The 22,493-nt window shown below is 36.8% G+C and overlaps 1 protein-coding gene across 1 annotated transcript; it reads left to right on the top strand.

Annotated features, from left to right (window-relative positions):
- The first annotated feature begins 1,930 nt into the window (after positions 1-1,930).
- On the top strand, positions 1,931-17,112 carry ccdc172 (coiled-coil domain containing 172). The gene is made up of 8 exons (XM_088013468.1): positions 1,931-2,126; positions 2,254-2,339; positions 5,736-5,852; positions 6,555-6,720; positions 6,826-6,927; positions 7,945-8,047; positions 16,487-16,575; positions 16,830-17,112. The coding sequence occupies exons 1-8, from the start codon at positions 2,048-2,050 to the stop codon at positions 16,853-16,855; spliced, it is 768 nt and encodes a 255-aa protein (XP_087869594.1). The 5' UTR covers positions 1,931-2,047; the 3' UTR covers positions 16,856-17,112.
- Positions 17,113-22,493: the final 5,381 nt, after the last annotated feature.

The following is a 22,493-nucleotide window of genomic DNA, read 5'->3' as shown; positions in this document are numbered from 1 at the left end:
TCCACCCTGTTTCAAAGAAGAAATCTTATACAACTTATAATGACAGTCACATATTTTGTCTGCCGCAATCCCCGGTAGCATATTGTGCTAGCTAATGTTAGCACTAGGTAAAGTTCATAAACTAGGCTTGTGTAAAATTCGCCTGTCTTTATGTTGAATTCGTTAACCAGCGCACCTCTGTTGAGTTGCATTAAGCGTGGAAAATACCAAATGTATCTGGAGGAAATATGTGTTAAAAACTGTTTTGTAGTTCTCTGACTCAACACTTGCTGGTCTCTCCATCCTCATTTTCTGATTCTGGCAGCTGGAGGAATCAGTCATACCTACAAGCCTGTCCTGCTTCAGCTGCACTCTGCTGGTCATACTAGAATGGGGAATTAGGAGAACACCAATTTAATTTAATATTATAACACAGCAAAAGGCATATTACATCTAATTCGGAATAAAACTAAGTACAGGACACATACACACCAAATAATAAAAAACCCAGAAATTATGTGAATATCCTCCTTTGGCCTGTGACCTACCAGCTTAGTTTTAGATTTTACATCTGGAAGAAAATATATATATATTTAAGAGTTACATTGCCTCCCCTCAAGGACAACACTGATTATGTGCTAAATAAATCATCTGCACAGTCACTTGACGTGTGATGCAGATTAACGTGGACCTAATAACATTGGTGCAACGATCTGCTGTTTTCCCATTTTAGCTTCAATGCTAGTTAATACACACACACACACACACACACACACACACACACACACACACACACACACACACACACACTCAGAGGACTATACAACAGTTTTTAACACATATTTTCTCCAGATACATTTGGTATTTTCCACGCTTAATGCAACTCGACAGAGGTGCACTGGTTAACAAATTCAACATAAAGACAGGTGATCTCAGAGAGTCATCCGCTTTAGTCAGCGCTAACCAATCGGAACACGTCTTACATTGCTCGTCCTTAAGCCCTGCCCCGGATGTTCATGTGAGATTCGCAAAAGCAAATAAAGTTGTATAAGCAAGAAAACAAGTTCAACCAAAAAACAGGAGCTTCAAAAAAACTTAGACTCAACCAAAAAACAGGAGCTTAAAAAAACAACAAAAAAAAAACAACAAAAAACTAAACTTAGACTCAACCAAAAACAGGAGCTTCCAAAAAAAAAAAAAAAAATTAGACTCAACCAAAAAAACAGGAGCTTAAAAAAAATTACTCAACCAAAATAATAAAACTCAACCAAAACTATAAAAGTTTCAAACAAAAATTAGTGACTTCAATTCAAAAAAAAATTAATTTTATGATTAAAAAGTTTTTAAGATTTTTTTTTGTTTGACATGATTTTTTTTATTGAATGCTACTTTTTTGTTTAACATGATTTTTTTGAATGAATACTACTTATTTTGTTTGACATGATTTTTTTTTTATTGAATACAACTTTTTTTGTTTGACATGATTTTGTTTGATTGAATAATTGTGAAACAAATCTAACTCCATACACAACACATTACTTTGTGTTGACCTGTCATGTAAAATCCCAATTTAATTCATTTAACTTTGTGGTTATAACATCACAATGTGGAATATCTCATGAAGTCCACATAGAAAGGTCAGTAGTAAGTAGAAAATTAACATTTAATTAAGATTTTATCTTAACTGTATTACATTAAAAAATATATATGTTAGAGTCAGTGGGATTAGAAAACTAAATGCTAAAAAATGTTTTTCAAAGAAAGCTAACATTGCTACAGGTTTTATCAGTTTTTCAATTTACAGAACTGTGTTATGAATTTTTTTATTATTTTATTCTACTACGTACAGAATAGATCTATCAAAAGTAGGTCTATCAAAAGTGGTCAAAAATAATTAGTAGCAATTTATCAGCAATATAAATTCCTGATAATTTTCCACCAACCAGCACATGACCTGCTAGCTTAGGCTAGATACTCACAGATGAAAAGTCTGGCTTTTTGTGCTCTGACTAGCTTAACACAAAAGATTTTATACAGTTGAAAAAAAAATTGTAAGCTAATTGTCAATATGAGTTTAGACTCACTCTTTCAACAAATTCTCCAGACTGAATATCAGCTGTCGGAACAGACACAAAAACTCAAAGACGGTATGACATTCTAGCTAACTAGCTTGTTTGGGTTAAAGCTAGCAGCTACACACGAACTTTTATTTGCAAGTTATTTTTGTTAGCAAGTTATTTTTGTTAGCTGCTAATTATAACTTTTTCACTCCAGTAAAAGTGGAAATTATCCGATGCAATGAGAAGATTAAGAGTGAAACTGACAAATATAAGCAGATCACAGAGGAACTTGATAAAAAGGTAATGTGTTAACATTTTATTGGGCTAATTAGCTGTTTCCCCCACCTTCTCCATACAGCATTTTAGGGATTTAATTTGTTGGATTATATTTAATTTATATATGTCAGTATTAAAAATTATGTTGGAATGTTTTTTTTTTATTATTATGTGATATACTGTTTTTTTTGTTTTTTTTTAAAGAATAGCCTTTTCTGATTTAGTTTGATTTCTTCTCGTAAATAGGTTTTATCTTTTTGGATTTTGCACCATGAAGGTAGCATGTAATATTTTTTTTACATAACTCATATTTTTTCTGAGATTTTTTTGGTAAAGTACAAAGAGATAATGAAATGATGTTTAAACATACACAGCATCTGGTATCTGTTTAAATCTGACTCAGCAATGGTATTTACACAGGAGATAAAGAGCTGCATATTGGCATACTGATGAGCTGATTTGCCTTTTGATTTAAAACCGTCAATATCCGCCATTTGTTTAATCAGCAATCGATTGCATGTGCTGCTCTCAAATCAATGGCTAATTTCCACCGGATAACATTAGTAAAACCTCTCAGCACGTGTGATGTATGATGCTATAGGGAGACACTTTGACCCTGCAGAAATATCTCTAACCTGTAAAGTTTAAAGAAGATATTATCTGTGTTTGTGGGTTGAATTAGTCCATGAGGCTGAATGCACAGACATAGCATCATCAGCATACAGCATCGTTTTAAAAAAGAAAACCCAACAGGGATGCATTTACTTTCTCTTGGAGATGGAATATAGAAAGTGTTTACATCTTTCAAATACACATGCTGTGTTTACCCGAGTGTGTTTACAGCTCTCGCGGTGTGACGCCTGATGGGTTTTGAAAGCTATAATTATACAGTTTAGAAAACTTTGGTGCCGACTTTGCTCCCTGAAAATGATCTGTGTGCTTTTCTAGTATCACATAGGAGCCAAAAAAACTGAATATTAACTTCTTTTATAAGTCAGCTTTTTTTTTTCCTTTAGGGATGCAACAATGTGCTTGATGCTTTCTAAAAGTGTTTGTAGCTCTTGAACTTTTCTACATTTTGTCACTTAGTTGTATTTTATTGGCATTTTATACTCTTATTTTCAATTCGGTTTTGTTCTCTGAGCGATGTCATGCTGTATAATTTATTTTACATTGCTTTCAGAATTCCTAGTTGTACTTTCTGAACCATCTGAAAGAAGGTTTGTTGCAGTTTATTGTTGCATGTTTGGCCAAGGTAGTCAACTTATTGTTTTTGTCAGGTTTAGTTTCTTTATTATTTCAGTGATTCTTGAGAATAGGGACAAAACAGGTCCTATGGATAAAGCATGAAATTTGAATAAAATATACACAAAATATATTTTTTACAAATATCTAACTAAACTAACCTGGGTCATGTGAGCACAACAATGTATATTTTTCTTTTTTTTGCTGAATATTGTTTTATTTTAAACATTGTAGTCGGTGGATGATGCCTGTAAAAGCCCTTGTCCAGGAGCAGAACTCAATACATTCTTATAGTTTAAAACAATTAAAGAAATACTAAAATTATATATTATGACAATTAAGTATAAGTAGTCATATAAATAATTATAAAAGTATCGATAAATTGAATTAAAAATATTTTTTAGATATTTTCCAACTCCGTTGAAATTTGTCCTTAGTTTTTGTCAACACCGTCAGAAATGAAAAGAATGTAAAAAAAAATCAGGCATTATAGGGGGGCACCAGAACTTCTGAGGACCCCATGACGTTGTCTTTTCTCTTCCTTTGCTAGGAGGGCTAGTTAGCTCCGGTTAGCTTAAGTTATTCTTTAGTTTTTTCTTCTGTTTTATTCCTAAGTTGTTTGTCACAACCATGATGTGTCAACTCCATAACTGACAGTTTACAAAACTTTGATGAAATTTTGCGAAATAAAAGCTTAATTTTGGTATAATGTAAAGATTTCATGGACCTGACGAGCTACAATATGGCCTCCTTCAGAATAACATCATATAAATTGAGGTAGTTTGGCATTTTGTCAACTCCGTCAGAGTTTTTCTGACTCTTTCAGTGAAATTGTTGTCAAATCTCACTTAATTGTGCAACTAATTCATTTTAATGTATTTTACATGAATTGCATTACTTCACATGTACCAAGTTTTTCATTTTACTCACTAGTTTGTCACCACCTTCAGTTCTGTGTCAACTCCGTCATGCACTGTCAACTCCATCAGATGGACTTTTTCTTGTTTTTTGTTTTAAATAATATTTATTTTATTTCTTGAGAAGCATTTGTCTGTAAATTGAGTAAAAATATCACTAATGGGGTATTTTAAAAATCATTTTAGATTTATTTTTGTCAGATGGTGATGACAAAGTTTTGGGTCAGGTTGATTAAAAATGTAATTTTTTTTAAAAAATTCGCAACTGGGAGCCTGTACCTTAGCATCTTCATATTTTCTAAACATTATTTGTCATATTTGCATACATAAGGTTGAGAAATAATAAAAAAAAAATATGGGAAAATTAAAACCCATTTTGTCCCTATTCTCAAGAATCACTGATTTATTTTCCATTGGCTGTTCTACTTCTAATTGCGCTGACTGAACAAATTAAAGTTGTTTTTATATGTTTGACCAACATTGTGACTCTATTAGTGTTTTTAAGTGTGCTGAACTTAAAAACACTGATCAAATAAATTTCTAATTCAGGGGATGTATGTATGTATTTTTAAAAAAATGTAGGTGGATTAAGCTGTTTTCCTGTATCGGATCGGTATAGGCCAACACAACCTTAGATATTGGTATCGGAAATGGAAAAAGGTGATCTGTGCATTCCTAGTATTTAACAAATACAAATCCATCCATCCATCCATTTTCTAACACCTTTGTCCCTTAGTGGGGTCGGGAGGGTTGCTGGTGCCTATCTCCAGCTAACGTTCCGGGCGAGAGGCAGGGTCACCAGTCTGTTGCAGGGCAACACAGGACAAACAACCATGCACACACACTCACACCTAGGGACAATTTGGAGAAGCCAATTAACCTGACAGTCATGTTTTTGGACTGTGGGAGGAAACCGGAGTACCCGGAGAAAACCCACGCATGCACAGGGAGAACATGCAAACTCCATGCAGAAAAACCGGGGCCGGGAAGCAAATACAAATAATTTTGGTAATTCTACTTGACCTTAAAGGAGAAAAGTTTGGTATGGCTTATCTTCAGACAGAAAGCAACACAATGTGTCTGTCTTTTTATTCCCTGTGTAAGCTTCTGGTTTCAGCTGTATGTAATATATGGTCGTGACAACTGTCCACTCCATCTCCCTGTGAGATGATGAACATATCTGTCATATCTTTAATGCCTTTCAACACATGTCTCAGATTCTGTACCCCGACTTTTCAATTATCTATTTGCTCTCCAGGCTGAGCAGTTGTCCACCATGACTCTGCAGTGTGATATGATGAGGAAATGCAAAGACCAGGCATTGAATCAAATTGAGGAGCAGCTTTGTCAGCAGAGTCACCTCATGGATCGTCTGGTGGGTTGAAGCCTGAATAAACATTGCCCATCTCTCTGGTTTCATATCGTGATCATGTAGCGTGTGTAGCGCATTTCCAGGCAGCAGTAAGTGTTGCTAGTTCAAAAGCGTGTACATTTTTTAAACGTCAAATGGCAAGATTAGCAGTCACTTTTGACGCACAAAATTAAACAACCAACTAGGATTAGATACATCTCCGATCAGTCTTGTCACAGTTCATGCCATTTCATACAAACTTGCACTTTTTTAATGTTGCTGCACAAAGACACAACAGTGAAATTGGTAACAAAATGTCGTTGCTGGCCACCGGAGCACACAGAGGACAAAAAAAACTTATAGTACAATATAGTTAAATTCAGTTCATTTGTTTAGTGTCATTTGGGAAAATTTTATCTAAGAGCCTTCGATAACAGCATGCTAGCTCACCATGCTGAGCTAGCATGGTCTGCTTTTGAGTTAAAGTAGCTGTATGGTCATGCTGCCATTTTCTACAAAATGCTTATGAATGTAGAAACCCGGTCAACAAATGAGAAGTAATAGTTTTTGTTCCAAATACATATATGTATTTATTTTGAGAAGATTAGATTAGAATATAATTTCTGTGGTATGATGAGCTCTGAATGGAAACGGGGTCAAAGACTAGTTTTGCTTATTTGTCTTTGTGTTTGTTGGGAGAACGTCACATGGTTGTTTTTCTGCTAGGCCAGGATCAAGAAGGAATCTAAAGAAGAAGAGCAACAGTTCCTCCAGGAGATCACCAAATTCAACACTGACTTCAGCCTGGCAGGGAACAGTGCAGCTGTGCTGGAGAGCCAGACTCACGCTGAGATCCTGGCCCTGCACAGGGAGGTGGAAGCTTTACTCAAAGGTCATAAAAACTGCTTTGTTCCTATTCAAGGCATTTATTTTATAAGTAATTTTGTTATGACTTCCAGAGCTTTTCATTATGTTTTCTGTCTCTCTCTGGTATCAGAAATGGATGAAATGAAAAGCAGGAACAGCCACATGAGCTCCATACTGGAGGAACGGAGGCGGTTGCTGCTAGAACTGCAGGAGCTGGAGAACATCCAGAGAGGTGAACTCAACCCCAGTTAGCTGCTAGCTAACATTTTAGCTAACGGCTAAATGTTCAGGTCACTTAGCTACACTGAATAGAGGAGTCTTCATGTGAGGACTTTAAGTGCCATTATTGGGGCATTTTAATTACATGAAACATTAAACAACAACAATATTGTGATTTATCATTCAGAAAAGTTGATTATCGTGACAGGCCTACTTAGATGGTTAAAACTAGAAGAAAGTGAAGCCACAGTGATAGTTAACTCAGAGATTGAATTTAAAAGCAGGCCACACTTTCCAGATTTTGTATTTGATTCCAATATCATGTCTGAAAGTTTGTTTTTGTAGCAATATGTTACAAAGTTCAATGGGCAAAAATACTCAGTTAATTCTTTATAGGTTGACATTTATTAACATTGGAATCTTTTTGTAAACTTTAAAAACACGAAACAGTTTTTAGAGAAAATATCTTAGTACACAGATAATATAAGTCAATAATTTCTTAATATTAATGAAAAAAGCTTGAGTTCCTTTGATAGATCATTTTACTTCTAACATTTGAAACATGAAAAAATATCCTACCGTGTTTCCCCGATAGTAAGACACCCCCGATTGTAAGACGTATCGGGGGTTTCAGGGGGGTCGGCTAATATAAGCCGTACCCCGAAAGTAAGACATAGTGGGGCTTTTGGGGATAAAAAGAAAGTAAGACACTGTCTTACTTTCGGGGAAACACGGTATAAGTGAAAAAATTTGCCAGTGGATCCAGTATTTTCCACATAAATTTTAAGGAATTATTTGCTTAATACAGGCTCCTTTCTCTTCCTGAAAGTTACTTGTAAGTTAGTTTGCCTTAGTTCCACTTATTAGTTGATAATAGACAACTAATAATACTTGGTAAGATTTTGTGTTTTTGCAGTGTAAGCACTAATCACACAAAAGGCCTTACAGTGTCTTTAGCCAACTCTACACTTTTTGTATTTGTTCTGTGAGGAAAAAGATTCAAAACTTGATTCATTTCTTCCGACAGCAGACCTGGATCGGCAGACGAAGGAGGCCCGAGCACAGACTGACTCTCTGGGGTCAGAGGTCGAGTTCGTCAGTCAGAAGCACCTCACCGACAGCGCCTGTCTGAGGTAAGCACTTGATCCAAGAAAAAGAAGGAAAACTCTTTTTTCCCTTTATCAGCTTAGGAAGGCTAGTTAGCTAAAGCAGTGGTCCCCAACCTTTTTATTACCGCAAACCGGTCAAGACTTGGAAAATTTTGCTGTGGCCCGGGTGGGGTGGGGGGTGTGGGGGCTGAACCGTCAGATAAGGCTTCTGCATGTTGGTGTTCCCGCTAAATCCTGAATATACCCAATTTGCTTTGTGTTGGCCTTTAGACTAGAGTCTAGTTGGGTCACCCCAAGATCACTAAGTCTTCTTAAAGGTAGAGTCTCTGAGAACAGTTCTTCAAATTATAGTCAGTGTTTCAGCAAAGTTGAGCTGACTGTCCAGGAACAACCCAAATTTGCCACAGTTTCAACAGGTTGGCCATCGAGAGAAACTGGAACCACTTTAAGGTCTTGTTTAGATCATTTAATTATCTCTACATTCTTAAGAGAATGAAACATTAATAATAAATAATAAAGACTTTGCAGTATTCTGATTTAGTAATGTAATTATATTAGTTGTTTTACCACCCCCACACCACTAGAGGCAGTACCAACCATGAAAAGATGTGACTAAGGAGCAGAAAGCTACAGAATTTGGTAAAAACGGTGAGTTTTGCTGAAGTAATTAAAGACACAAGTTTAAATCCCTGTTGAGAGTGGAATTCCTTCAATCAGTGAAGAAATGTAACGTGATCCTCTGCAGCAAGTGATGGCAAAGCGGGGCGTCATCATGACCTTGCATTAGTGTCTCTTTACCTCCGCCGAACCCCTGAGACCGACTCATCGAACCCCTGGGGTTCGATCGAACCCAGGTTAAGAACCACTGTTATATATGCTTATTCAGTTAAAAATGTTAACTATGAAAAAACACAGTCACCTACAAATCATAGTGCAGCAAATAGAGCGGCTGCTCCCGTCGTCTTTTATCAAACGCCTTTTCTTTTATTACATCTTTTATCTCTTAAAATTACTCCGCATCCTGATATTGCTTCTATATCGTCATCTGTGTTTGGTTATTCTAAATTCCCGTATGCTATATTGGGAGTTTTGTGGATTGTCTTCTGGAATCGCGATGTTCTTGACTGGAATCGGTTCGTGTGGTGTGCTGCTTCTGCCTTGGACACATGAACCGATTTAACCTGTTGTACTTTTATCAGCTCTGTGGTCACAGAGGTTTGGAGAATCGGCCAACAATCCTTAAATCTTGCCGTCTAAACCAGACTTAAGAATCACAAGCTCTACTCATCTCCTCTGACCACTGCCCTAACGCTCTCTGACTCTGGTCGCTATGGTAACATTTACATATCCCTTCAAAATAAGATACAGATCTGCCACAAAGACAAACATTTTACTTTCGTGAAAATTTTAACTCACGATAATGACTAATGGGAGCCCTGAGCTTGTTTCTCTGCAACGAGACGGTCCCATCTGGGAGTGATGGGAGACAATGACACCCGAAGTGTTGCTTATATCCACAGCCTGCTTGGTCTCTACGTGGTGAAGCAGTTTGAAGCTTCATTGCCTCATTAGCAGCCGGTCGCCGCATGTTGCACAGAGCGGCTTGTAATCTGGGAGTCACCTACCGGTCCGGGATAAATCCATTCTCCTGTCTCTTCTCTGACCTTTTCCCCTTTGCAAAGAAACTTGCCAAAGACATCTGATCTGTTTCTTACTCATTTTGCTGCTTGTAGGCTCAGTGTTGGCGCACAAGTAACGGAGAGAATCCGGTTAAAGAATTTTCAAAATAAAAGATCCTCCAGACTTAATACATAAAACGGAAATATTCAATTATTTCTTGCGCGGCCCCGTACCAATTGGTCCACGGACCGGTGCCGGTCCACGGACCTGGGGTTGGGGACCACTGAGCTAAAGATTCAATGTTTTTTTTTGTTGTTTTTTTAAGGTTTTGTTGGTTATAGTGGCCTTTATTTGAAAGTAGTTCATCAGGGAAGAGAGAGAGGGAAATGAGAGAGGCGGGAGACATGCTGCAAATGTTGGCAGGCCGAGAATCAAACGTGCGATTGAGGACTAAGGCCTCAATACGTGGGTCGTAATTTGCCCCTGCTCCACCACAGCACCCCATTCAATTTGGCTTGAAGGCTGCAATAATCCAAGCAAAAGGAACCATACCTCGGACAGAAAAGCTGTTTTTTAAAAAAAACTGAAGATTTGAATCAGAAGATGCTGAATGAAGCAGTCGTGTATTTGTGACTTTCCTGGCCGGTGTTCTGCTCTGGAAGTGTAAATAACAGCATTAGGGGTATTTGGCTTAATTAAGGCTTTGATCCACGTCGGCGTGTGTTTCAATCAGTCGACAAGCGTAGGGAAGACGGATGGGAATTCCATGTGATTGATGGTGGGAGGTTATTAAAGGAAAATGGAGTGGCAAAGAAATACAGCTTGGTTTTAGTGGGATAGCATGTCATCTGTTGGCTGGATGAAAATCTAACACCAGGCTGTCAACTTCTTTCAAAGGTTCTTATATTTTATGCACTACAAAAGAATCAGTGAAGTTTTGTTGCACTGAAGTAAAATGTTCTTGTTCTTTCCTCGTAACGGTGCTTTTTTAGATCGCTTTACAACTAGGTCTGTAAGTGTTAACGTGTCAACACATGAGATTGATCTGAAAAGTTTGATGCGTGAATATTACATAACACAGATGAATCAAACTACTATTTTGAGCTAAAATAGGGCTGCCTATTTCACAGCAGTTTGTTACAGGAGCAATAAACAACAACGAAAGGTAAAGACTTTCTGCAACAGCAGAGAGCAACAAAAGTTGAATATTTTCAATTTTCTTGTGTTGCGTTCGTAGCCTGCGTTGTGCATGTCCATATGTATGAGATCAAAGTTTCACATGTACAAATTACGCTGGCTGGGTGAGGATGAGGAGTGACTGTTGCACAATTTCCATAAGTAATGAACGAAAACGGACATTTCTAAATGAACCTTTCGAACAAAATAACCTCCTTTAAATGTTCCTGAATATAAAAACATGGAAAACTGAGAATCTTCAGAAATATTTGGACTGAGGCAATAAAACATTGTTTTGAAAATGTGCATACAATGGTGGTTTTTGGCATCAGAAATGGGCTGGGCACCCAAGAACTAGAAAATAAAATGTATCTTATCTGTTTGCTCCTCTTTGTATGCATGTGTAGTGGAATAAATTTTCTTTAGACTACAGTATCTGCTTTCCGCCACTATGGTATAAAAAAATAAATTATCTCATTATTTCAAGATAGTATCTTGAAATATTGATATACTATCAAGACCCAGGATAAAGAGGACCTCCCCTCTCGATCTGTGTTTCCCTGTCATCAGACACGGTTCCTCCTGCGTCTCCTCGTGGCTCCGCACCGCCCAGTGCACATGTGTTTCGGTGAAGTTGTCACACTTTTTTCACGTTTTTGCAAATGCCCTCTCATCAGACGCGTACACTGTAGCCACCTTCTAGGTTCCAAAACCAAACACTTCCAACAAAGGCTGAGGGTGGTAACAGATGGTTTGATTCTTACACACACTTCCGACTTGATTTTTTGAAAAAAAAAAAAAGAAAGATGCTTTATTTCTTGTTAAAATATTGACAAAATAATTACTAAAAATCTCTTACAACTTAGTTAAAAACTAAAGTTAACTTAATCTGACATTTCAAGTTCAAAAAGTGGCCAAAAAAAACATTTTACAAAAACCTCCCATCATCCCACCAGACATTTGCCCAAAACAATAAATCTCCATCAATCACCCGGTATATATCCATCCATCCATCTGTTCATTTTCTTACACCATTGTCCCTAGAGTGGTGTCAGGAGGGTGCTGGTGCCTATCTCCAGCGAGACATTTTGGATGAGAGGCGAGGTACACCCTGGACAGGTCGCCAGTCCATTGCAGATTATTTATATATATATATATATATATATATATATATATATATATATATATATATATATATATATATATATATATATATATATATATATATATATATATATAAACCTTTCTACCAATTTATTTTTCTTCTTTGGACAATTAGAATGCACTGGGCGGTTCGGAGCCGCGAGGAGACGCAGGACGAACCGTGTTTGATGGGGCAATGCGGATTGAGAGGGGATGCCCTGAAATTTTGAGATACTATCTCATTATTTCAAGATTTATTTATTTTTTATTTTTTTGTTTTTACCAGAGTGGTGGAAACAGGGCTCCATTGCTTTCTGCTAAAAAAAAAAAAAAAAGGTTGTATTTTCATTGGTTGGAGTGTAGCAGGAGGAGGGGCTTATCCAGGGCACCGTTCCTCCAAGAAACAACTACATGCATATTTACATTTCAAGAATTGATTTGCATTTTGAAATGCAGAGCAGTATTTAAGTGTGACTCATTAATTTAAAGATTAATGAGGCTTCCTTGTATCCTTTTCCATTTCTACACTTAAATACTGAATTTCCAGTGTTTGTTTTAACTTTTATATACTTTTTTAATTGGAACAGGAGTGTGCCAAATTGTCCAAAAAAAATCACTACAAATTAAAATCAAATAAATCTCTCAGGGGTCTCCTGGAGGAGTTGGGCCCTAAGCAACTGCTTAGCTCACACATGCGTGGTCCCAGCTGTGGCTGTAGGGTGCAAGAAGCTCTAGAATGGTCAGAAAGCCTAAACATTCATCCAGGGCAGCAGTGGAAGGATTTAGCTCAAAGCAGTGTGGTCTAGTCAAAGTGCTATCCTAACTCCATTTGAGGATCTGTAGTAAGACTGGAAAATCCCTTATGTCTAAATGTTGTCCTTTTCTTCCATCTGTTCCATTTGCTTTATGTCTTATTTTTATTTGTTTTGTCTTTCCTTGATGTTTTTTCTCACATCCTGACTTTTGCTTTTTCTGCCTCATTTTATTCCTTTCTTTTTCGTCTTCCTTTCTTCCTCCATCCTCTCTACCTTATTTTGTCACTTCCTTTCTTCCTTCCCCATTTAATTTTAATTTTCTTCCTCTATTCCTTCCGTACCACCTCATTTTTCCGTCTTTCCTTCCTTTTGTCTTCCCTTGTGTCCTTTCTTTCTTTTCCTGTTGATTTCCCCTCTTCTTTCCCTCTTTGTGACCTTCTGTTTGTCCTTCCTTTATTTCATTTCCACTTTCGACTTCCATACCTTTCATTCACTCTCTTTTTTCCTTCTCTTTGCCTTGCTTCTTTTCATTCTGTTTCCTGCTTGCTTCTTTTCTTCCTTGTATCATTTTCCGTTTCTACACTTTCACTCTCCTTTCTGTCCTTTTCTTTTCTTCTTTGTGTTTGTTTTCCCTTCCTTGTGTCCTTCCTTCTTCCCTCCCTTGTCACATCTATCCTCTCCTCATTCCTTGTGTTCTTTCTTGTAGTTTCTGGTTTTCTAGATCCCAATCTAGAAATATCTGTGATGAATTCTTGTACTTCCAAACGAACTGTGAAAGTCTTCAGTGATTCGATTTGTTTCTCTGGAGTCTGGAGGTTTTAAACCACAAAGCTTTTCCTCTCTCTGGTCTCTTTGGGTTTATCATCAGCCTGCTGGTGGCGCTGCAGTAAAGCCTGCATGTGTGTAGCATGTCCTCTCCACCCGTCAGCCTCATTAAACACATCATTGTTCCCCCTTGGACAAGGAAGTCCTCAGGAAGCCCCGAGGACGTTCCTTTGGGAAGGGGGTGGGGCTTCCTCGCACTCATCCTAGTGATCATGCTTCCTGAAGCAAGACCATCAATCCTGCCTTCAGCCAAAGCTCCATCTCTTTAAAACGCATATATAACCCTTTGCTCATCAACTGGAGGAAATTGAACGCATGTCAATCTGAATGAGTGCTACAGTCGTTTAAAAAGTGTTTGGCGTGCAGAATGGGACGGAATCAGTTTGACCATCTGAGCTTCATCAGAGTTTCATTACTCAAATATTACTGTTAAAGTGCAAGAAGGCTCCGCTAGAAGTACTAACATGATTAAACCAGCCTCAAAAACACTCCTGTGTGTTTTGATGAAACATTAGAGGAGCCACTCTCACCTTGAAAAAAAAATTGGATTTCTAACTTCCAGTGAGACGTATAAAGTTTTAAACAGCGTTGTAGGTTCTCACAAGGCGAGAAACGCAATCTAAGTGTGGCTGCTTTATTGTTTCATTAACTTCCAATAAAAGGAGAAAGAGGTGGCCGGTGTTCGTCTCATGAGTGTGGATCCCTCTCATACCGGCGAGAAGCATCCAGGAGTCCAATGTTTCTCTAGAGACCAACTGATCTGAGGAAAAACACGCTTTTATCTCCGCTTAGGAGTTATTGTATGCAGCCGCAACCCTAACCCTAACCTGAACCTTTGTGTGGAGAATCGTTTCTATCATTCTTTCTCACAAAGAATGATATTGGTTCATGATCAGGTTCATGATGCCTCATGAACCTGAACATTGTCTTCATTTTGGGGCATTTAATTACTTAAGCTTTTATTTTTAAGAGTGTCAACTGTTTAACTAAAACTAGGTTAAAATATTTTTAGATTTATTTAGCCTCATAGCATAATTGCCTCTATCACCTTACACATTACAGAATCCATATTTTTGCCCATATTTTATTCATGTACATTTTTTGTTAAAATATGACTCAGGTAATTATGCTACAAAGCTAACAATTTATAGTTGACCGAAAGCCAATTGTAGTTTTTCACATTTTTCGGTGCCACAACTAGAAATGCAGCGATCTGAAAATTTGGCCTGATAATATTTACAGATATTGTATCTACTTTTTAACACTGTGAGAAATGAACACACTGCTCACATCATTTCTCTTATTCAGTTAAACATATTCAAACCCTTCCTCGCCATTTCTAGCGTGTTTCCATCAATGTTTATTTTGTTGTATCTTATATATATATATATATATATATATATATATATATATATATATATATATATATATATATATATATATATATATATATATATATATATATATATATATATATATATATATATATATATATATATATATATATATATATAGAGAGAGAGAGAGAGGGAGAGAGAAACACATTTGCTGATTTAGTTCCTCTATAACAGGAGTATGCAACTCCAGGCCTGGAGGGCTGGGGTCCTGCAACTTTTTCATGTGCCTCTTCTTCAACACACCTGAGTCAAATAATGAGGTCATTGGCAGGAGTCTGGAGAGCTTGACTGCACTTAGGAGATGATTCAGTTATTTGATTCAAGTGTCAGTGACCAGGGGGACATCTAAGAGTTGCAGGACACCGGCCCTCAAGGACCAGGATTGCCCACCCCCTCCCTAGAAGGTGACCATGAGGAAATTCTTATGTCTCATTACAATAAATGATATCTATCAGATATGCTATGGTATATAGGAATTGGTAACACACAAATATAAGATGGAGGTACAAATTGGCTAAGGAGCAAACTGACCCCAAGCTGACTTCATATAATGAGATTTTTCTTCAGTTCAATAACTCAGAAACCTCTGAGGAAACAAAATAATAAGATCATGAAAGGACTGAACTTGCACTCATTTACACTAGAGTCACGTTGACCAAGTTGTACTCACAGAAATGCACATTCATTTCCAGACTTACTAGGCAACTTGGGGTTAGATGCCTTGCCTGAGAGCACATGAACATATAGGAGGGGAAATAAGCTGCACCTGAACTCACAACCTTTCAATAGCCAGATCAATACATCTAAAAGAGCTCAAATAACACACCTGATGCGTAGCCTAAGCTAAATTTTTAGAGAAAATATTATTGAGTTGAAACTTTTTGTGCTGTGGCCAGCAGTGGAAACTGTATATTGTATACTGTATACAGCATCCCAATCCAATATTTTTGGATTGGGATGCTGTATATATCAGAAAATATATTTCTGATATTTCTATATCAGAAATAGTCCAATATCAGCCAAAAGTGAGTATCGCATTATATTGGCCTACATCTAAAATATCTGATATAAGTATGCAAATTAAAGCACTCCACCTGAGCATTTAGTTCTACCCGTCATGTCTATCCACCAGCACTAGCACCCTGCATGCAGACCTATTAGATAATAATAAAAGGCTCAGCTGTTTTCATAGCCATTTCATAGCTATTGTTGGAAAGGCTTAATCGCTTGATTAAGCCTTTCCTAGCATTCAACACTACAAAATAAGTAATAAAAGTATGTTTGATTCTTCCTGACATTGTATGGGATCAATATCGGTATTGGTTGATACTGAAGGCTGCAATATCGGTATCGTATCAGAAGTGGAAAAAGCTTTATCAGGATGCCTCTGTTGGTAAGAGACCGAAAAAAGTGATAACTAACATTGGAAACTATACGAAGTGAAGCAACAAATATCAGATATATAAAAAAACATGAATGGTTTTAAACTCGACATGCAGATACAGAAGCTCCATTTAAGGGTCTTCTCTTTTTTTTTTTTAAATCAGCCTGAGGAAGGAGCTGGAGCTGCAGAAAGATGAAGACCTTGAACAACTGCGGCGGTCCCTCACCTCCGAGGTGCAGCTCCTCCAAGGCAGTGAGTAGACTTGTCTTCTTGTCATAAACCAGGGTTTTACTTAGACCAATAAGACTGGTTTGGTACAATGATCATCCATGTACGAAGGATGAAACATCATGAGTCAGGTATCCAAATGGCAGGTCAGCGAGGCAGAAGATCATTGGTATTTATGTTGAGTATTACAGGAAAAGGTTCAGAACAATGAAGCATCATTCTGGGAGATCCATATATAGTCCAAGCACATATTCATTTTTGCTTTTTTTTATTTACAGAAACTGAAGAGCAGCCAGGAAAGTGAGCAGCATTAGGATTGGCCCACCGATTCAGGATGTTTATATTTACCATCAGCATTACTGGTTATGTTGCAATAATACTTAGTTATACTTTATTTAATGATATATTATCTAACTCTCCTATAATTCCTAGTTTTTGACAGCATTGTCAGTCGTTATTTGTTAACATTTATCAACTTAATTCTGTACATGAAGTTTGTTTATAAGTTGCTGACTGTTGAGAAGAAAATGACAATAAATGAGAATATAATGATAATTTTAATATATGTCTGTTTATTTTTTGTATGTTTTATGTCTAAAGCATTTTCAGGTGCATAGTTGTTAAAAAAAATTCCTAAAAATTAACATTTTCAGGTAAACGTCACAATTTCAAAAATAGCAAACTGTAGTAAGGAGGATAAGAAAAACAATTAGTTTACACTGCCCTCACGTGTACTAAGAGTGGTACTGCAGTTATATGTGTTCAGTCAAACGCTGGAGAGCTGCTGCCATGTCCCTGTAAGGTGGTTTTGTTACCAGGACTCGTGTTTTTATCACATTGGACTTTTTGTATTTATTTTTAAAACCATAGCCACAAATATCCTGATGTTATGTATTTTTTATTTTGATGAGTTCTGTACACAATATTTTGGTTCAACTGTGACTTAAAAATAGAGAAGTCACTCAGTAATGGAGTTGTTGAATGATAAAGTTAAGGACATTCAAACGTGTGCGAAATTTTTACTACAAAAAATGTATTAAATGAGTTATTGTAATAATGATAGTATTTAAGCTCACACTAGCTTTTAGATGTTCAAGTTTACTTTTAGTGCAGAATTTCAGTCGCATGCGTACCTTATCCTGTAGGCTCAGATAAGAACATACACCCTCACTAATAGTTGGTTTAATGTCATTTCTGTAATTTTTCTGTCTGAACATTTGAACTCTGTTCCTAGAGAGAGTTGAGTTTTTGGTGCTTCCTGGGTTGTCCTTTAACGTCTTGAATAATTTTCATTCATTGGATGTTGAAGTTTGGGTACCATAATAAACCATATTTGAAAGCTGGGACCGTGCCAGAAAACCAAATTATTTACATGAACTTTATAATTTCTGCTAGAATTAGTGATCAACCACCCAGTCAGAATCTGAGCCCGGAAGTTTGATTGCCACTGACAAAAGTTAAATAGAGCTTTGAGAGCTTCTATTCAACTTTTTAAAAGAACATTTATCCAAATATCAGTAGATGTCCATGTATATACCATGCATATATTTGAATCAGATAAATTCTTTTACGTTCTGAGTATGTTGTATCAGTTAACCCCAGACTTCAACTTCAGTTTAATAAAATTTTATTTAGATAGCGCCAATTCATGACAAATCTTGTCTTGAGGGGACTTTACAAAAAAAGTCAGTTCAATTCAATGATACAAACATTCCAACTGACATTATTTATCGAACAGTACTGTATGGTCAATTACCTATCAAAGTAGCTTAAAAAGTATCTATGGAAACCCTACAAATTGCATCGAGTGATTGACCTCTTCATAAGCCCTAGAATAATATAGCATTCATGCCATAAAAGATGCTGGTATGTAAACAGGCCTGTCACAATAAGCAATAAATCAAATAATTGCGTGAAAAATTGAAACTTACTCAATAATTTTTATTTGCATGATTTGTCATTTTTCTCTTTCTAAGAGACTGGATGATGAAATCTTCAGTCTGTTGCTTTTGTCTCTTCTAACCTTTCTTTTTTTTTTTTTGAAGGACAAGTTCATTTACAAAGACTTCATAATTCATTTTATTTGTTGTTTCTGTTTTATTTATTTTGGACATTTAAAATGTCTTCCAGTTCCAGTGTTAAATGTTCATTAGAATTGAAAGTTTATTGATATTTCACAATGTGATCTTGCATTATCATGCCACTACCATTATATTACTTGAAAATGGTCTCAAAATAACAATATTGCTGTTTACCACAATAACTTCTGGGTCAATTTGTTATTGTCCAGATAAATTTGTTATGGTGGCAGGCCTGAATGTAAACATCTGAGTCTGTAGGGAAGTTAAATAATTTTAACTTCCTGTCACTGTGTTCGTTCACATAATCAATCAATCAATCAAATTTTATTTGTATAGCACATTTCAGCAGCAAGGCATTTCAAAGTGCTTTACATAATTAAAATAAAAACAGCATGTGAGAAAGAGTTTTTTTTTTAAAAAAACATCATTAAAACGCAAACAGTGAGAGAGAAATAAAAAGCTGTCTCCAACCCTTTTGACTTTAGTCAAATGCCGTTTGACAAGGACTTTAACCTCTCAGACTTTAGTCAAAAAAGATATATGCGATGATGTCAGTTGTAAAAAACTATTTTTTTTCATCCCCCTTTCATAAAAAACAAACTCCTTTGTCTGTTGCCCCCTAATGGAACATTTGTGACATTGTAATTTCAAAGCATTAATTCCTCAGTTTGCAGATTGTTCTTCCTGTAATTGATGATTAGTTGCTCTGCCAGCGTACATCCCAGGGTCATCCTGTGGGTCATTTTCCTGCTGATTAGAGTGACTCCCAATAGAATGATGTGAGATGTCAATAGCTGCCTAATGAGATCCCACAATCTCATTTTGGCTTTTTAACCTTGACCCCCGTCGAGCCATGGCTGAACTTGTTTGCCTAAAGAAAAAGCAGAAGCAGGTGACTTCACCGGTTCATTTGGTAGAGTGGTTAACCTCATTTAATATTCTGCATTTATAAACAGAGAGAGACTGTTAGGAAGATGAAGGTGGATGGGAAGCCGTGGAAACACCAGGCAGACACTTTATAGATCTACTCATCAGTTAATGGAAATGAGAAATGTTACCATTCATTTGTTCCTGCTTGAATGTTAATGTCTCCATTAATGCCGTTTGATTTCTGACCAATCACAAGCAAATGGTACTAGGAAACAAAGCTGGTTACAGGTTTATTTGCAGAAATAACATTTGATAATGCTTTGTTTGTTTAACCTCTATGTCTATAGTGACAAAAAAAATAATTGTAGTTTTTTAGTCTCATTTCCCCCTGTGAGGTAATATGATTAGACTTTATGAATTGTGTAAGACAAATGACACAAAACATGTGAGAGAAGTTTATTTAAAAAAATCTAAATCTATTATTTATTTTGCAATTTGATAAGGCTATGTCTATTTTTGAGATGTTCTGTGCAGTTTAGAGGTGATTTCATTGAATAAGTGTAGTAAATAAATCCAGATGTCATCTGCAAAACAATGGAAGGAGATGTTATACTTTAAAAAGGACCTGTAAGGCATCATGTCCAGATAAAGAAGCAGTTGGCCTGTGAATGACCCTTGAGGAACCCCACAGATTAAAAATGTCCTTTTCGCCTAATGACTGAGTCAAGACAGGAATGAGCCTTAAACACCTAGAACATATCCTAGTCAAGGTAAAAGAAGTTTATTAAAACTAAAAAAATCAATTCAGACTCTATTTTTCTCTCATGATTTCAGCTCTACCTGAATTGTGCTGCTTACTGTTCCTCCCTCAGGCTGACTACTCATTATCCTCACCTTCACTGTGCTGCTCCTTATTTAAACAGCTGCTCATCACCTGCTCAGTGCGAGATTGTCTGTTGCCCTGTCACAGCTTTCAAACCCTGATTCATGTTCAAGGAGTTTCTGGTTTTCTGATCCTGCCTGTTTTTGACCACTGCTTTTGCCTAGTCCTGACTGCTTTGAGAAGAGTTTCTGGCCTCCTGTTGCTGAACCTTGCCTGCCTCTGACCCTGGCTCCAGTCATATTGGATTTTCCTTGCCTGAGACCCTCCTGTGCCTGACCCTGGACCGTTTTGACTACTGAGCCTCTGGTTGGTGATTAATTATCTCTGTCATCTGTGAATCCCCTGACAGCCCAAGCCCATCTATTGTCCACTCACCCAACCCCCCAAGGCAGGAATCTCGGCACCTATGGATTCCCCATTCCTGACCCACCAGTGTGACCACACCATGTGGAACCCCTTCAACACCATCTCATTATTTCTAATAAAACGTGTGGTAATCTATCACTTGTCTTCGCTGTGTATTGGATTGTGGTTGAATTTAAATGTTTCATTCTCTATGAAATTAAGAAGAAATTTTAAATTTGATGTTGGTGGAGCTCTTTTAGTGTTGCATGAAAATGTTGAAGTGAAGTTTTTGATTTTGTTGCTTTAAGCTCATCTCCTGAGGCAATGTGAAGAGAAAAAAAATTGAACAGACACCATTGCACACAGCCAGTCTTCCCCTCCGACGTACTGGCTGTTTCCTTTGTCATTTGTGGTTTGCTACATTCATCAAACTAGCAACTCCTCCTTTGGAAACAAAAAAATCATTACCTGGTGAAGAACAGTTATGATTAGACTGAAGGGGGTGCAGAAGAAGCCAACTCTTCTGTAACGACTGTGCATTACAGCACAGTCATACGAAATATTAGGGAGTGGATGTAGTATTATGCAGATAGGTTTGCAGGAGCAAGACTATGACACATACCAGACCTCCATTACTGGGCACTTCAGCCTGCTGGCACAGTTTTGACTCACCGCCATGGCATTCTGTACATCAGTGAATAATTAATATATGCAGGTCGTAAAACATTTAAAGCTTCACATGTTCATTTGGAGGGACCTTTTTGATTTTAAATGTGGTATTGATTGTTTTATACCAGTTGCTTTTATTTGTTCAGTGGATTAGTGAAAGAATCAAGGGGCTTAATCTGTTTGTACATGCATCTCTGTGGACTTGCTTTTACACTTCTACATGGACTTTTTTAGGATCAGAAACCTTTTATAATGCATGGAGTTTCAACAAAGCTTGGATGAATTACTGTCCGCCCTTTTGTACCACTATCAATAAATTCTCCTTTGATGAGCCCATTTTTAGCTTTCCAACTATTTAGAAGAAGATATGAGTTCATCTTCACCAATAAATGTGCAGACTTAAAGCTTCATAAAGAGAGATTATAGGATTATTCGATAAGCATGGAATTTCAATTACTTTCAACTCAACAATCTCATCATTTAAGTGTGAGGTTGATGAAAAATGTGACTGCTGATGAAAGTTAGTAATTATGGTGAAATTCTGGAGATTACGCAACTATACTGGATTTTTCATTTGTTGTTTTTATCCCCGGAAGGTGAATTTCTTACTGAAGGTAAAGCGCATGCAAGGTGACCAGTTCTATTGTATTATTTTCTGATTAGTTAATAAACTCAAAAGTTTTTTAAAATAATGTTATAGGACATTTTTGTGGGGAAAAACTAGTGTTCAAAAATGGTGTTTTGCTGGGGGCAAGGGTTTAACTACCATGCTATGTTTAAGGACAAAAGTTGGTTAGTTTGAACATAATTATGACCCAGTTTGTTGGCGACCAGAAAGAGCCTCATCTTTGTTCACAGGCTGCCATTTTGAACTAAACAACCTGATCAAATTTCACTGAGCCTCATCTACAGGATGGTAAAATGATGTTCATTTAAAACTTTTAATGTCATTATGTTCATGACTTTAATATACACAAGAGACCATCACTCTCTTGTTTATATAAGAATGATGGTCTCTCATATACACCTGCAATCAAACAAAAGAGAGATAATTGTCCATCACTAAAATTTCAACAATAATCTTAAAGATTTTC

The sequence above is a fragment of the Poecilia mexicana genome, unplaced genomic scaffold (assembly GCF_051168715.1).
Source record: "Poecilia mexicana isolate PSO_F unplaced genomic scaffold, ASM5116871v1 scaffold_15, whole genome shotgun sequence".
In the NCBI taxonomy this organism is placed as follows: Eukaryota; Metazoa; Chordata; class Actinopteri; order Cyprinodontiformes; family Poeciliidae; genus Poecilia; species Poecilia mexicana.
This window is presented reverse-complemented; position numbering and strand designations above follow the sequence as displayed.

Excerpts from the sequence above, each read along its gene's own strand:
- ccdc172 (XM_088013468.1), top strand. The coding sequence starts at position 2,048 with ATGAGTTTAGACTCACTCTTTCAACAAATTCTCCAGACTGAATATCAG. Across the intron at positions 6,928-7,944 it reads GCTGGAGAACATCCAGAGAG|ACCTGGATCGGCAGACGAAG; the intron begins GTGAACTCAACC and ends TTCCGACAGCAG. Across the intron at positions 16,576-16,829 it reads GGTGCAGCTCCTCCAAGGCA|AAACTGAAGAGCAGCCAGGA; the intron begins GTGAGTAGACTT and ends TTTTATTTACAG.